General features: G+C 37.0%; 1 protein-coding gene across 1 annotated transcript in view; it reads left to right on the top strand.

The window, feature by feature from the left end:
• Positions 1-11,909, top strand: part of LOC111805649 (DNA-directed RNA polymerase 3, chloroplastic-like) — a 15,803-nt gene extending 3,894 nt beyond the window's left edge. The window contains exons 7-19 of the mRNA XM_023690797.1: positions 506-619; positions 1,007-1,126; positions 1,537-1,953; positions 2,463-2,513; positions 5,153-5,223; positions 6,326-6,410; positions 6,535-6,687; positions 7,488-7,562; positions 7,687-7,776; positions 9,519-9,566; positions 9,649-9,763; positions 10,666-10,769; positions 11,283-11,909. Of these exons, the coding sequence (XP_023546565.1) occupies positions 506-619; positions 1,007-1,126; positions 1,537-1,953; positions 2,463-2,513; positions 5,153-5,223; positions 6,326-6,410; positions 6,535-6,687; positions 7,488-7,562; positions 7,687-7,776; positions 9,519-9,566; positions 9,649-9,763; positions 10,666-10,769; positions 11,283-11,393 (1,554 nt within the window). The 3' untranslated portion in view covers positions 11,394-11,909. The remainder of the gene's footprint in view (positions 1-505; positions 620-1,006; positions 1,127-1,536; positions 1,954-2,462; positions 2,514-5,152; positions 5,224-6,325; positions 6,411-6,534; positions 6,688-7,487; positions 7,563-7,686; positions 7,777-9,518; positions 9,567-9,648; positions 9,764-10,665; positions 10,770-11,282) is intronic.
• Positions 11,910-12,387: the final 478 nt, after the last annotated feature.

Genomic DNA, 12,387 nt, shown 5'->3' with positions numbered 1-12,387 from the left:
ATTTTTTTTTTTTTTTTTTTTTTTGACATTTGTGAGTGCTCAAATCAAACTTACAATCCCAAGGGAGAACAAGAGATTTGTCTGACCTTACCACATATTGTTCGCATGGAATTTGTAGGATTTTGATATCTCAGATGGGCTGCCACTATGAAGTTAAAAGTCATTCACCCAAAGTCCCTATAGCTTGAAACTTCAATATTATTTTTATATTGTCTGAGCTATAAATTTATTTGGCAGTTTAACATGCAACAAGTGCCTGCAATGATATAATTACCTTAGTTATGGTTCTTTTAGAGCATGGGGCCATTTAATAATATGTGAGGAAGTATACTAAGTCCTTTCCTTATGGAAGTACATTGGTAATCTGAATTTGGCCAGACACTTTAGCAGTTTTTATATGAAATATGACAATCTTGTAAATTTTCAATGGCTTATGATTTTTTGTGCTTCTATCATGCATGTAGTTGAGTTAATCTGATATTGTGCTGAAATGGGTTGCTTACAGGCTCTGGATATGCTAGGGAGCACCAAATGGAGGGTGAATAGAAGGGTGCTCAGCGTGGTGGAGAGTATTTGGGCTCAAGGTGGCAATGCAGCAGGCCTGGTTGATCGCAAAGATGTAAATTCATGATACTGCCAAAGCAATTCCAACAATTATTGTTTCTTGTGAACATGTGTTCTCCTTTTGAAATCTCATATTGGATAATAGGGTATCAGTAACAATATAGTTTAGCTTATTGCCAACTTGGATTTATGTTCATGTGAGCCCTTGCTTCCTCTTTCCATATTCTCTTTGCCTAGGTATGGTTATGCTTGCTAGATTATCAATATCATACATAAAATAAAAATGTTATGTAACTTGAATTTCTGATAAGAAAATAGGTCCTTTTATGATAAAATTTCTTGTTTGTATGATAACTGGCTATTAATAGGACAAGGATTCACATGATTTTCTGGTCGCATGCTTATTATGTGGTTGATTTACTCTTCCTTCGTTGGCAAGTAGGTTCCTATTCCAGAGAAGCCTCTTGGGGATTTGACAAAATGGAAACAGAGCATGTGGAAGGCAAAGAAAATCAACCAAGAGTTGCATTCCCAACGATGTGATGTTGAACTTAAGCTTTCGGTAAGATTTATTTTCTAAAGTTGGAATGAGGATAACTTTCCTTAAGTTGGGAAATGTAATATGCTGCCTAGCCTGTTGACTGGACATGAGGTCTGATTAAACGTGCTAAACTGGTTATGCCTTTCCCCCAATAAATATTAGTACAGATGTCCTTATAAAAGAAGATCAGTTTTTTTTTTTTTTTGGTCAGAATTTTATGACACTTTAATCAAATATTAATCCCAATAGCCCTTTTAAGTACGTCGATTGATAAATTTGAAGGCCGTACCAACCATGGTACCGAAATCTGATTAGTGATTTCCATCCAGTTCCATCTTAATTTTTTTTTAGAATAAATGAGTATCATATGTAAATGATTATACTTTCAATTGTGGACATAATTAGTTATTGAGTTATTTTCCTTGAGTTAGGTTGCTCGCAAAATGAAGGACGAGGAAGGCTTTTATTACCCGCATAATCTTGATTTTCGTGGCCGAGCATACCCAATGCATCCACATCTGAATCATTTGAGTTCTGATCTTTGTCGAGGAGTTCTTGAGTTTGCTGAGGGACGACCTCTAGGAAAGTCTGGTTTATACTGGCTGAAGATACATTTAGCCAATTTATATGCTGGTGGTGTCGAAAAACTTTCCTATGACAGACGTCTAGCATTTGTGGATGACCATTTGGATAGCATATTTGATTCTGCAAGTAACCCAGTTCATGGAGATCGTTGGTGGTTAGCTGCTGAAGATCCTTTCCAGTGCTTGGCTGCTTGTATCAATCTATCCGAAGCCCTAAGAAGCTCATCACCACACACTGTCATTTCCCATCTGCCAATCCATCAGGTAGGTCTCAATCAACACTTGGAAGTAATAGCATAAGAACCATCTTTCTTAGGTACAAGAATAACTGGAACAGAANATGTCCATGCATAATTAATTTGGTAAGGTTGTGTCTAAAGATTCTGTTGGATAATTTCTTATCCTTGTGTTAGAAACGTTCTTTTTCCATCATTCCTCTCGAAGGTAAGCATATTCCAGTACAAGAGTTTCTTTCCACCTCAGATCTCCCTGGCCTGCCAATTTTCATCATGGAAAATTGTCTATATTTTGTATCTTTTGGGATGAGCTTACTTCTTTAGTTTCTCATATTGCAACTTCAAATGAATTTAATGTTTGTTTTTCTTTTTTGTTTCATGTTTTGATTAGATTTACTATCTCCTCCTTTTCACAGTTTTTCGTGATTATTTACTGTCTTTACATGAACTTAACATCTCTTATCTTTTGTATATTGTACAACATCTGTTTATTTATTTGAGCCATGTAATGACAGCTTAAAAGTAATGATTTTTCAGGATGGTTCGTGCAATGGCTTACAGCACTATGCAGCTTTGGGAAGAGACACTGTAAGGCCCAATAATCTCTATTTGTGTCGCATGAAAATCCTTTCCTTATATTCCTTCCTTGTTTTATGATTTGTCTTAAAAAAATAAACTTATCGTTAGTAATTCCTCAACTTCTTTCGTAGTCATCAAATAATATGTTTAGGGATGATGAGTTATAATGTAACAATGCTAATATCTCCCCTTGGGCTTCAAAGTTTATTCTTTTCTTGTGCACCAATAATTTTGTTCTTTTTCAGGATTTTCGTCCTCTTTCTTTTTCTTGTTAATGTCTATTGTTATTGTTATTATTATTATTATTATTTATAGGAAACAATAACCATTCATTGGTATGATGAAATGGGATACAAAATGGTCCTATCAATAGAACAATTTACAAAAAGCACCTCCATTGATTAGTGAGGGCGGTAAGGCTATATTTACAAAAGGTGGAAACAATATGCTTCAGTTGATAGCTTACAGAGATGTAGCTTCTATAAAATAGCCTATGTCACAGTCCTTGTCCAAAAAGATATGAGCATCGCGATCCAACCAAATGTTAGAAAAAAAGGCACGAATGTGTTTGATCCCAAAGGATCCCTTTGTCCTTTTTAAAAGGGTGCCCCAAGAAAGTAAGAGAGAAAAGCTGAACCAAAAACATCTGGAAGCTGATTTCAGTATTTTGATGCAAAGATACAATGGCTGAAGAGGTGAATCAAGTTTCTTCACTTTTAAAACTGAAAAAACCGCAGCTCAGAGCTAAACATAACCATGGAGATCTCCGTTGAAGCTTGTCAAAAGTTTTGATGCAACAATGACTGAGCTCCCATATAAAAAATTCACTTTTTTGGGAGAAGTATTTTGGTGGCTGAATCGATGTATTGTCCATAGGCATCCCCAATTTTCTTGAAGGAATCATAAGTTTTTATCCATCCCCCATACGAAGGCACAAAGGACTCCATACTCCAATTTGATCTCACCTTTAAGTTCCCACTTTATACCACTTCTTTGTGCAACAAAGTAGTCCTCTGTTCTTGTCTTCCACTTTGAGGAGGCCCTATCAGGTTGAATGGGGCTAATAGACTTAAAATCAGATACTTCTTGTTGAAGAGCTCATAAAATCTCATACCAGTCATCATGAAAGTGTTCTCGAAAGATAATAACAGAGGAGTCTCTTCTATTGATTGGGCATGGGGATGACAGTTTCCATGGTTGTATTTCATGGGGAGTCTCTTCTATTGAATGTTTTCCCTTTATGGCTTCCTTGTAGGTGGTTTTTTTCTTTTTCTTTTTTGTTGATTGGTGGAGGGGGGTTTCTGAGCTCATTAAGAGGAGAGAGAAAACATTTCCAACCAGATTTATTCTACCCATTGACTCCCAATTTTGCAATTTCAGCACAATGCCCTTTTTTGTTTGAAATCTTTTCTACACATAACACATATTCAGCATTCAAGTATTCTTTGAAGAATTTTTGGTTCAGGTCAGAAAAACATGAGAAGAGCCATGGTTGAGATTAGGTAAAGGACTGGTCTCTACTTGTTTTAGTGATTTGCAACCCTCTTCCACCTTCAATAGAGAAAGTCTTGTGGTCAATGGAGAAGGTAATGGGTGGGTTGTGTGGTTGGTGACTAGGAGTTGGAGCCATCATCGGTGGTTCAAGCACACCGATGAGTTAGGCAGCAGGCATGCATGGGCCTGGCAGTGGGGAGGTGATATGAACCAAGGCATCAATCGTGTAAGATAAACTTCAAGGAAGATGTGGAAAAAAATGTCTGTTCAAATTATCACAAGATGTTGCTATTCATGTCATGCCACATTAAGGAAGAATCAAGCATCATTATTCTTGGATGGTTACAAATTTTGGGTAGATGATCATCTAGAGTTATGGTGTTTCCTTAATGTATTTTACGACTTTTATTTACTTTAAGGTTACATTTACATAGTGGCTAATTATGGTCAGAAAGTATGAAGGTTGCAACTCTTAAAATGCCTCGGAAGGTCAAGGGTTTTTGTTTTGAGGCTATAAAGCCATGTATGTTACTTTTGTAAAGGAGACTTGAAAATGAAGTAAAAAGAGCATTTGTGCTTTCTTTTAGCTAAGGGCTAAGTTTCTTTGGAATTCTATGTAGTTTAGATTGCATGTTTAGAATCATTCAAGCTTGACGTGATCGATCTTGCTTGGAGAGTGATTCGAATCTCAAACAAGTGTTCTTACCTTGGGATATTTGATTAACAAGGTAATCCGAATTTTACATTCCCTTGGAGTGATTCCTTATCATTAGGGCTAAGTGTCTTTGCAATTCTATGTAGTTTAGGTTGCATGTTTAGAATTATTCAAGTTTGACATGATCGATCTTGTTTATGGAGTGATTCGAATCTCAAACAAGTGTTCTTGCGTTGAGATATTTGATCAACAAGGAAATCCGAATTTTACTTTCCCTTATAGTGATTCCTTATCAGGAGGGGTGGGGCTGGGTTCGTTAATGTTTTACTTTATAGTTTATGAAAATTTAGGACCCGAGTTGCAATAAATGCTCCTTCTTTCATTAATACCTGCGTGTATGATATATAGCTGGAGTCTCTTATTATCAATTTCACATGTGGTGTACTTGCTGAAGTTGAAATTTTTTTATATTCTAAAAGAGTATTTTTTATGGATCCAGTTCGAAGCAGCTGCTGTTAACTTAGTTGCTGGAGATAAACCTGCTGATGTTTACTCGGAAATTGCTGCCAGGTATGTTCAAAGTCTTCAATCCAAGTACAACTTAGTCATCACTGGTTGCAGTTAACTATAGTTTTAAGTTAAAGCAACCGTCATGGTCAATCTCTGTAATTTTTTTCTTGTTTCCTGTAAAATAAATTCCTGTTGCTCATTGGTCATCATTTCAAACAAGAAGCAAAGGTGTTGTAGTAGTATTCTGCCATGTTGTGGTAATATTCTACCAGAGGTAGAAGTCAGAAAATTTCACGATTCTTCTAGAAAGGAAGAAGAAATTTGAGAGACCCTTCATTGTATGACTTCCTGTTGGGGTTTTTAGTAAAAGTTCTTCTATATCTATTGTTCCTCTTTGGTAAACACTAATTGGATGATTTTTTTGTCTCTATGACTTGTTTGGTTGATTATTTTTAGTCACCCTTTTTCAAACTTATTCTGGCGGTCTAAAGAATTTTTAAAGACATTTAAGAGTTTAGAGGAATTATGGGATTTAGTTAGATTCCTAGCGTTGAGCCAGTATAGACTCTGATCATTTTAGTAGTTTCAACTCCCTTTCAATATTAGTCAAGTGGGGAGTGCCCCTGTATAACTTCCTTAGTTGGGAGATTGTTTATCCTCTTTATATAGCTTTCTTGATGATATTCAGTTTCTGACGAGGAAAAAAAAAGAAGGTTAGCAACCTTTTATGTGTGTGCGAGGATTGAAATTGTATGGAATAAAAAAAAAAAACTTAAGCTTTCCACTTTGTTGTAGGCTAGCGACTATACGCTAGTTACAACCACTGAGTCTCTTCTGACCCACTTCACTACAGACTTGTACACATTCAAAATTTATCTGCCTATCCATACACGATCATATTCTGGTGAAAATATTAGATTTAATACCTCTTGAGGGCTTCCGGTTTTATTTTTTATTTTTTATTTTTGTTTTTGTTTAGTAACAACACATTGTAAACGATCCCACNGTTGGACTCTTTGTTGGGTTATTTTTTTGTATGCCCTTGTATTTTCTTTCATGCTTCTCACTAAAAGCTTGGTTCCTTATATATATATATATATATTGGTGAAAATGTATCTCTCCTTTTTATCACTTTTGTTTTACTTCTATTATTGGTCAACAGGGTTCACAATATCATGATCAGGGATGGTAACCAGGATCCAACGACAAATCCAAATGCTTTACTGGCTAAGATCCTAATTGATCAGGTTTGTTTTGCTTGGCTTAGCCACCAAGCTAGTTCAGTTTCCTCTTAAAAGGAGGATATTTTCCAAAGATGTTGATTCTTAAAAAATTTCTTGTTGAACTAGTTTATCTTTTTGAGGCTTTCAGGTTGATCGCAAACTGGTGAAACAGACAGTGATGACTTCTGTATATGGTGTCACGTTTGTTGGAGCTCGTGAACAAATTAAAAAAAGACTTGGGGAGAAGGGCCTCATTTCTGATGACAGACTGCTATTTCAAGCAGCCTGTTATGCTGCTAAAGTAAGTAATTACTAATTATGGGCTCGGATTATATTCTTTTTGGAGAAATCATTATTATTACTTTGAATTTCTTTCATGTGTTAGCAGAATATAAGACTTAATTTGGTTGCTCGTAATATTGACAACCTTTACTTTTTTGTGGTGTCCCTAGCTTACAAGAGTTTGAATACTTGACCTAGGCTATAGAGGATATATCTCCACATATTACTGTCTCCTCAAAATTTTCCTTAAAATGTAATTTATGAGAGCTCCTTACCATTGCTCATCCATTAACATTTGCCTCTCCTTGCTGGTCTGATTACTATCTGGGAAGTTTTGCTTTCCCCTTTCTGTTGGAGTCCTTATGCACATCTCCCCAAGATCCTCTGTCTAGTGGTTTTGTGGTAAAGTGATAATTACATGAAGGAATGTGAGTCAGTGCTAAGGATTTGTCTTATTTGNAATTACATGAAGGAATGTGAGTCAGTGCTAAGGATTTGTCTTATTTGGTTGGAGAGAAATAGCAGAATATTTCAAGATCAGTTTAGAGCTAACGGAGTTTATGTTTTTGCGCATATGTATATTTGTAGCGCACTGCCTCCACTTGGAGCGTATTACATGGAGAATTTTGTACTTTCCCTCTTTATTTTATTAACATTTTGATTTTTTTTTTCTTTAATGCCCTGTGGGTAGGTTGAGGCTGGTAGACGTTTTATCCCCCATGTCCTTACTTTTCTACCTCTTCTTTAGTAAAAGGGAATGGTTCGTTTCCTTTTTCAAAATGTTGACCATGTTTAATATTGTTGTACCGTTTCCTACAGGTGACATTGGCTGCACTTGGGGAGATATTTGGAGCTGCACGTGGGATAATGAGTTGGCTTGGTGATTGTGCTAAGGTATGCGCCATTCTGACATGTTCTCGGCAGTAGGTTACTTGCTATCTATATAAAATGGCATACTTTGGACATTCTTTTTAACTGTCGTTGTAAGTTCTAATTGTTAAATATGTCACACTTGCAGGTCATTGCTGCAGATAATCAGCCTGTGCGTTGGACCACTCCTCTTGGTCTCCCTGTTGTACAACCTTACTATAGAAGTGAACGGCATCTTGTGAGTAACTTCTTTATGGAATCTTTTTCCAGAAACCAAATCAACTTTTTATTTTCAGAAAAGTAGATAAGAGGTGGGAGCACCTTCACCTTATACGAACCCACTTCAGTTAATAATAGTAAAAAAAAAAAGAAAAAAGGAAAGAAAATAACCGCAATTATATAAAATGAGAACAAAGGTACACCAAGAAGAACCCGAAAACTTAACACCGCCCCGAATACCACCCAGCTCTTACTAATCCCTTTAATAGAAATTATTTTCTCTGCAACCAACTTTTTCGAAGTCGTGTTCACTGCACATGACCTCAATACCTTACTTTCTCTTTAAAAGGAGTATCACATAGGATATGCTAGATATTTGCTTGAGTGGGCACCCCAACTTAAACCAAACTCTAAAGAAATCTTATTCCAACAACTACAGGTTTATTTACAGCTGAATAACAGGTGATTCACACTGTAATGGACTCCTGGCATAAGTCACTCCCTTTGCTTCAAGATGGGTATGGTGTGATATTCCGGAGAGATTCATTTTGTATTTAGGGATAGTCAGGATGGATGGCATAAGATGGTTTGCTGAGAATTCTAATTCTATTACCTCTAGTGTTTTGTCTCCAAGTGTGGAGTTCTAGTGGGGAACTTTATCAGGTACAAGGCGGGAATAGGGGATATAATTTTATTTTTGGTAGGACTTGCGTTGACCAGCCTCTCGAGTTTGCCTACCTTAGGCTTTCCAACATTACGTGTGAGATTCCACATAGGTTGGGGAGGAGAATGAAGCATTCTTTATAAGAGTGTGGAAACCTCTCCCTAGCAGACACTTTAAAAACCTTGAGGGGAAGCCCGAAAGGGAAAGCCCAAAGAGGACAATATCTGCTAGCGGTGGGCTTGAACTGTTACAAATGGTACCAGGGCCAAACATCGGGCAATGTGCTAGTGAGGAGGCTGAGCCCCAAAAGGGAGTGGATAAGAGGCAGTGTGCTAGCAAGAACGTAGGGCCCCAAAGAGGGTGGATTGGGGGTCAAGGGAACGAGTGTCTTCGAGGACGTTGGGCCACGAAGGGGGGTGGATTGTGAGATCCCACATCGATTGGGGAGGAGAACGAAACATGCTTTATAAGGGTGTGGAAACCTCTCCCTAGCATACTTATTTTAAAAACCTTGAGGGGAAGCCCGAAAGAGAAAACCCAAATAGGACAATATCTGCTCGTAGTGAGCTTCAGCTGTTACATTATGGTTGTCTAGAAATTGTTGAATCTCTTAACAGTGGTGCTCCCCAATCCCCGGAGCTTGTAGCGGTTCATGCAAAGTGGTTAGAATATCTTTAAAGCCGGTACATAAGGCAACTGCATTCCAGAAGGCACCATTTTCATTACATGATTGATTAAGATTTAAATCAAATGCCTGTTATTTCTGCCTTTTAATCCTTCACTTTTGAGTGGAAGCTCCTGGAAAGTTAGCATTGTTGGCCCTCTTATGTCTCCAGCTATAGCGTACAGAACTCTGGCGTAATGGGTACAGGCGATTTTATAGCATTGCATTGGTGATGCATGGTTGGGAGGATAATAGTTTTTAGTTCCTTAGCATTTGAATTCAATTTTTTGTGCTCTGTACATGAATATATTAATAGCTGTGGTCGAGAATTAGCGACAATCTAACTGCAAGCATCCTCGTTAATAAATGACTCATATGGCTCATTAAAGGAAGACACGGTATGACAGTACTCAGTCTTATCTTTGTTCTGCAGGTTAGGACATCTCTTCAAGTTTTGGCTTTACAACGAGAGGGTAACTCGGTAAGCTTCTGTCACTGGTCTCGAATCATATGATATTCTCCAGATGTTCATTGAGCTTATTTGATTGTTACATTATTTCCAGGTGGATGTTAGAAAGCAGAGAACTGCATTTCCTCCTAATTTTGTACACTCACTGGATGGTTCACATATGATGCTCACTGCCCTTGCCTGTAGGGATGCCGGCTTACGTTTTGCAGGTTAGTTTTTCCAGTTTATACAAAGCTTTGACCGTTGAATAAATCTTCGTTCCGGGGAAAGAAAGTTGTCAATGATTTAAGGGAATAACTTGAAGATACGACTAGCATAAACTTGATGGATTAAGGCATTAGCTCTATCATTTAGGAGAAATTTTACTAGACTTTCATTTATTATTGTTATTATTTTTGGATTATTAATCTATTGAACATTCAAGGGCACTATCCCAAAACCCCTCTAAAAATTATATATTGTTCCTTTCACTCAAAATACTCACAAAATAGCATAAAGACAAAAGCAAAATAAAGCCTGCTACCCTTTTAACAGAGGGAATGGAAAGAAACTCCTGCATGGACCTGTTGTTGACCTTATTGAATTATCTCTCAAACAGTTTATCTATCAATAAGTTATTTGATGTCAGATATATAGCATATCCAGTAAGGAAAATGAGAAGTAAAACAAACAAGGAGCACATGGTCTTGAGAATTGTTGGGAGAGGAGTCCCACATCGGCTAATTAAGTGGTTGATCATGATTTTATAAGGAACACTATCTCCATTGGTATGAGGCCTTTTGGGGAGAAACCAAAAGCAAAGCCACGAGAGCTTATGCTCACAATGGATAATATCGTACCATTGTGGAGGGGCCGTGATTCCTAACATGTGCAACAGAGTAAATTATTATTTTATGTAAATGCTAATTCAACTATTTCGTTCTTCTAAATGNATAATATCGTACCATTGTGGAGGGTCCGTGATTCCTAACATGTGCAACAGAGTAAATTATTATTTTTATGTAAATGCTAATTCAACTATTTCGTTCTTCTAAATGATTTTCAAGAACAATTTCTTTCAAGAATTTAATCTGTTGATGTGCTCTCACCTGCCCAAGTAATTTTGTTACAGGGGTGCATGACTCCTTCTGGACACATGCCTGTGATGTGGACCAAATGAATCTGATACTCAGAGAAAAATTTGTGGAGCTTTATAGTATGCCAGTTCTTGATACTGTAAGTATGCTGTTATTAAGTTTATAGTATGCTGTATTTAACAATTGTTTGGTTTTTGAGAATTGTGCTTCGATTTTCATTTTTTCTAAGGAAACATTTGAAAACGAAGAAACATATCGGAAGAAATGGTGTTTATAAACTCTACTTTTTTCTTTAAAAAAAAAATCAAATGCTTATCAAACGGGTCTAAGAGTTTATTTACATTTAAGGTGTTCNCTCAGAAACATATCGGAAGAAATGGTGTTTACAAACTCTACTTTTTTCTTTAAAAAAAAATCAAATGGTTATCAAACGGGTCTAAGAGTTTATTTACATTTAAGGTGTTCGAACTTTTCGTGTTTTCAGTCCCCATACTACCGAAACTTATATTTTGACCTCTGTCGTCGAGTATTCCCCCAACTATAGACTTGCATTAGACCTATTCTGCAGATATTTTTCAGCTGTAGTTTACACTTGTTTCGATTTTTGTACCTTTCCCTTGTTGAATTTGGAGCTATTTTGCTTTCTTGCCAGTTGCTTGAAGGATTTGAAACAACATATCCAGGATTAACGTTCCCTCCCCTCCCCGAGAGAGGCGATTTTGACTTACGAGGGGTTCTTAAATCTCCGTACTTCTTCAACTGATTCGTCTCGGCCCAAACTGCAGCCATGACATTCTGCAGAAATCAGGCTTAGTGAAAACTTGTACAGGCAGCAATTTTGAAAAGTAGATGTATAAAGTTGACACAAGAAAGCAAGAGTGAGGGAAGCCCAGAGCCGCTTCTGTTCTCAGGGAAATGAACGTTTTCTCGGGTCGTCTTTCTCGCAGATCTTAATGGATACTCGTGCTAACAACAAGCTTACAGCCAGTTCATCTGAGATCGAGACTCGAGCAGCCATTTTTCGTCTGGCTTCCGACTTCGAGAGTTCATTTTCGTGCTGCAGATGAGTATTCTTTACCCCATATCTTCTGTATAAGCTCTTATTTGTATGAATTAGGAAAGAAAAAAATAAGTTATCAGAAGCCTTCATTTTCAATTAGGAAGGAAGGAATGTAAGTTATTGAGAAGCCTTCATTTTGTGTGTGTATAGGTTCCCTGGTAGTCACTTTTGTACTATATTCTTCCCCTACAAGATTATATATTCTTTATTTGGATTAAATTTAGCTGTTCTGGTATAAAGTTTTTATGATGTTTTTTCAATTTGATTTTGAATTTCTTCGCTTTTCGGGGAGCTCGATAGCAAATAATTAGAAATTTGAATTTGAAACAGTCGAGTGAACTTTTGATATATACGTTCTAATTCTAATGTGATAGCATTTTAGAAAGAACTTGCGAACGCATCATAACCTAAGAAGGAATTTACAATTTTGATCTAATCGAAATAGTAAATCTAATGCCATGTGAACCGTGATCTACCTCATATGCCTCTTTTACTCATGGGGATCTTCCCCGAACAAGGAAGGGATTTCCATTTTCAATGGGGAATGAGGGAGGGAGGGAGTGAGGAACATTTGTTCCCGTCAAATAAATTGAGTCGGGGACGAGAGTATATTCTTTGTCTCCATCCCTATCTCCCACCCAATTTCCCGCCATCCTGTTTAATATAAATATATTTTCAACGCATTAGAACTTTATAA

The sequence above is a fragment of the Cucurbita pepo genome, chromosome LG11 (genome assembly GCF_002806865.2).
Source record: "Cucurbita pepo subsp. pepo cultivar mu-cu-16 chromosome LG11, ASM280686v2, whole genome shotgun sequence".
Taxonomy (NCBI): domain Eukaryota; kingdom Viridiplantae; phylum Streptophyta; class Magnoliopsida; order Cucurbitales; family Cucurbitaceae; genus Cucurbita; species Cucurbita pepo.
Note: the sequence above shows the minus strand (reverse complement) of the source record. Positions and strands in the feature narration are given on the sequence as shown.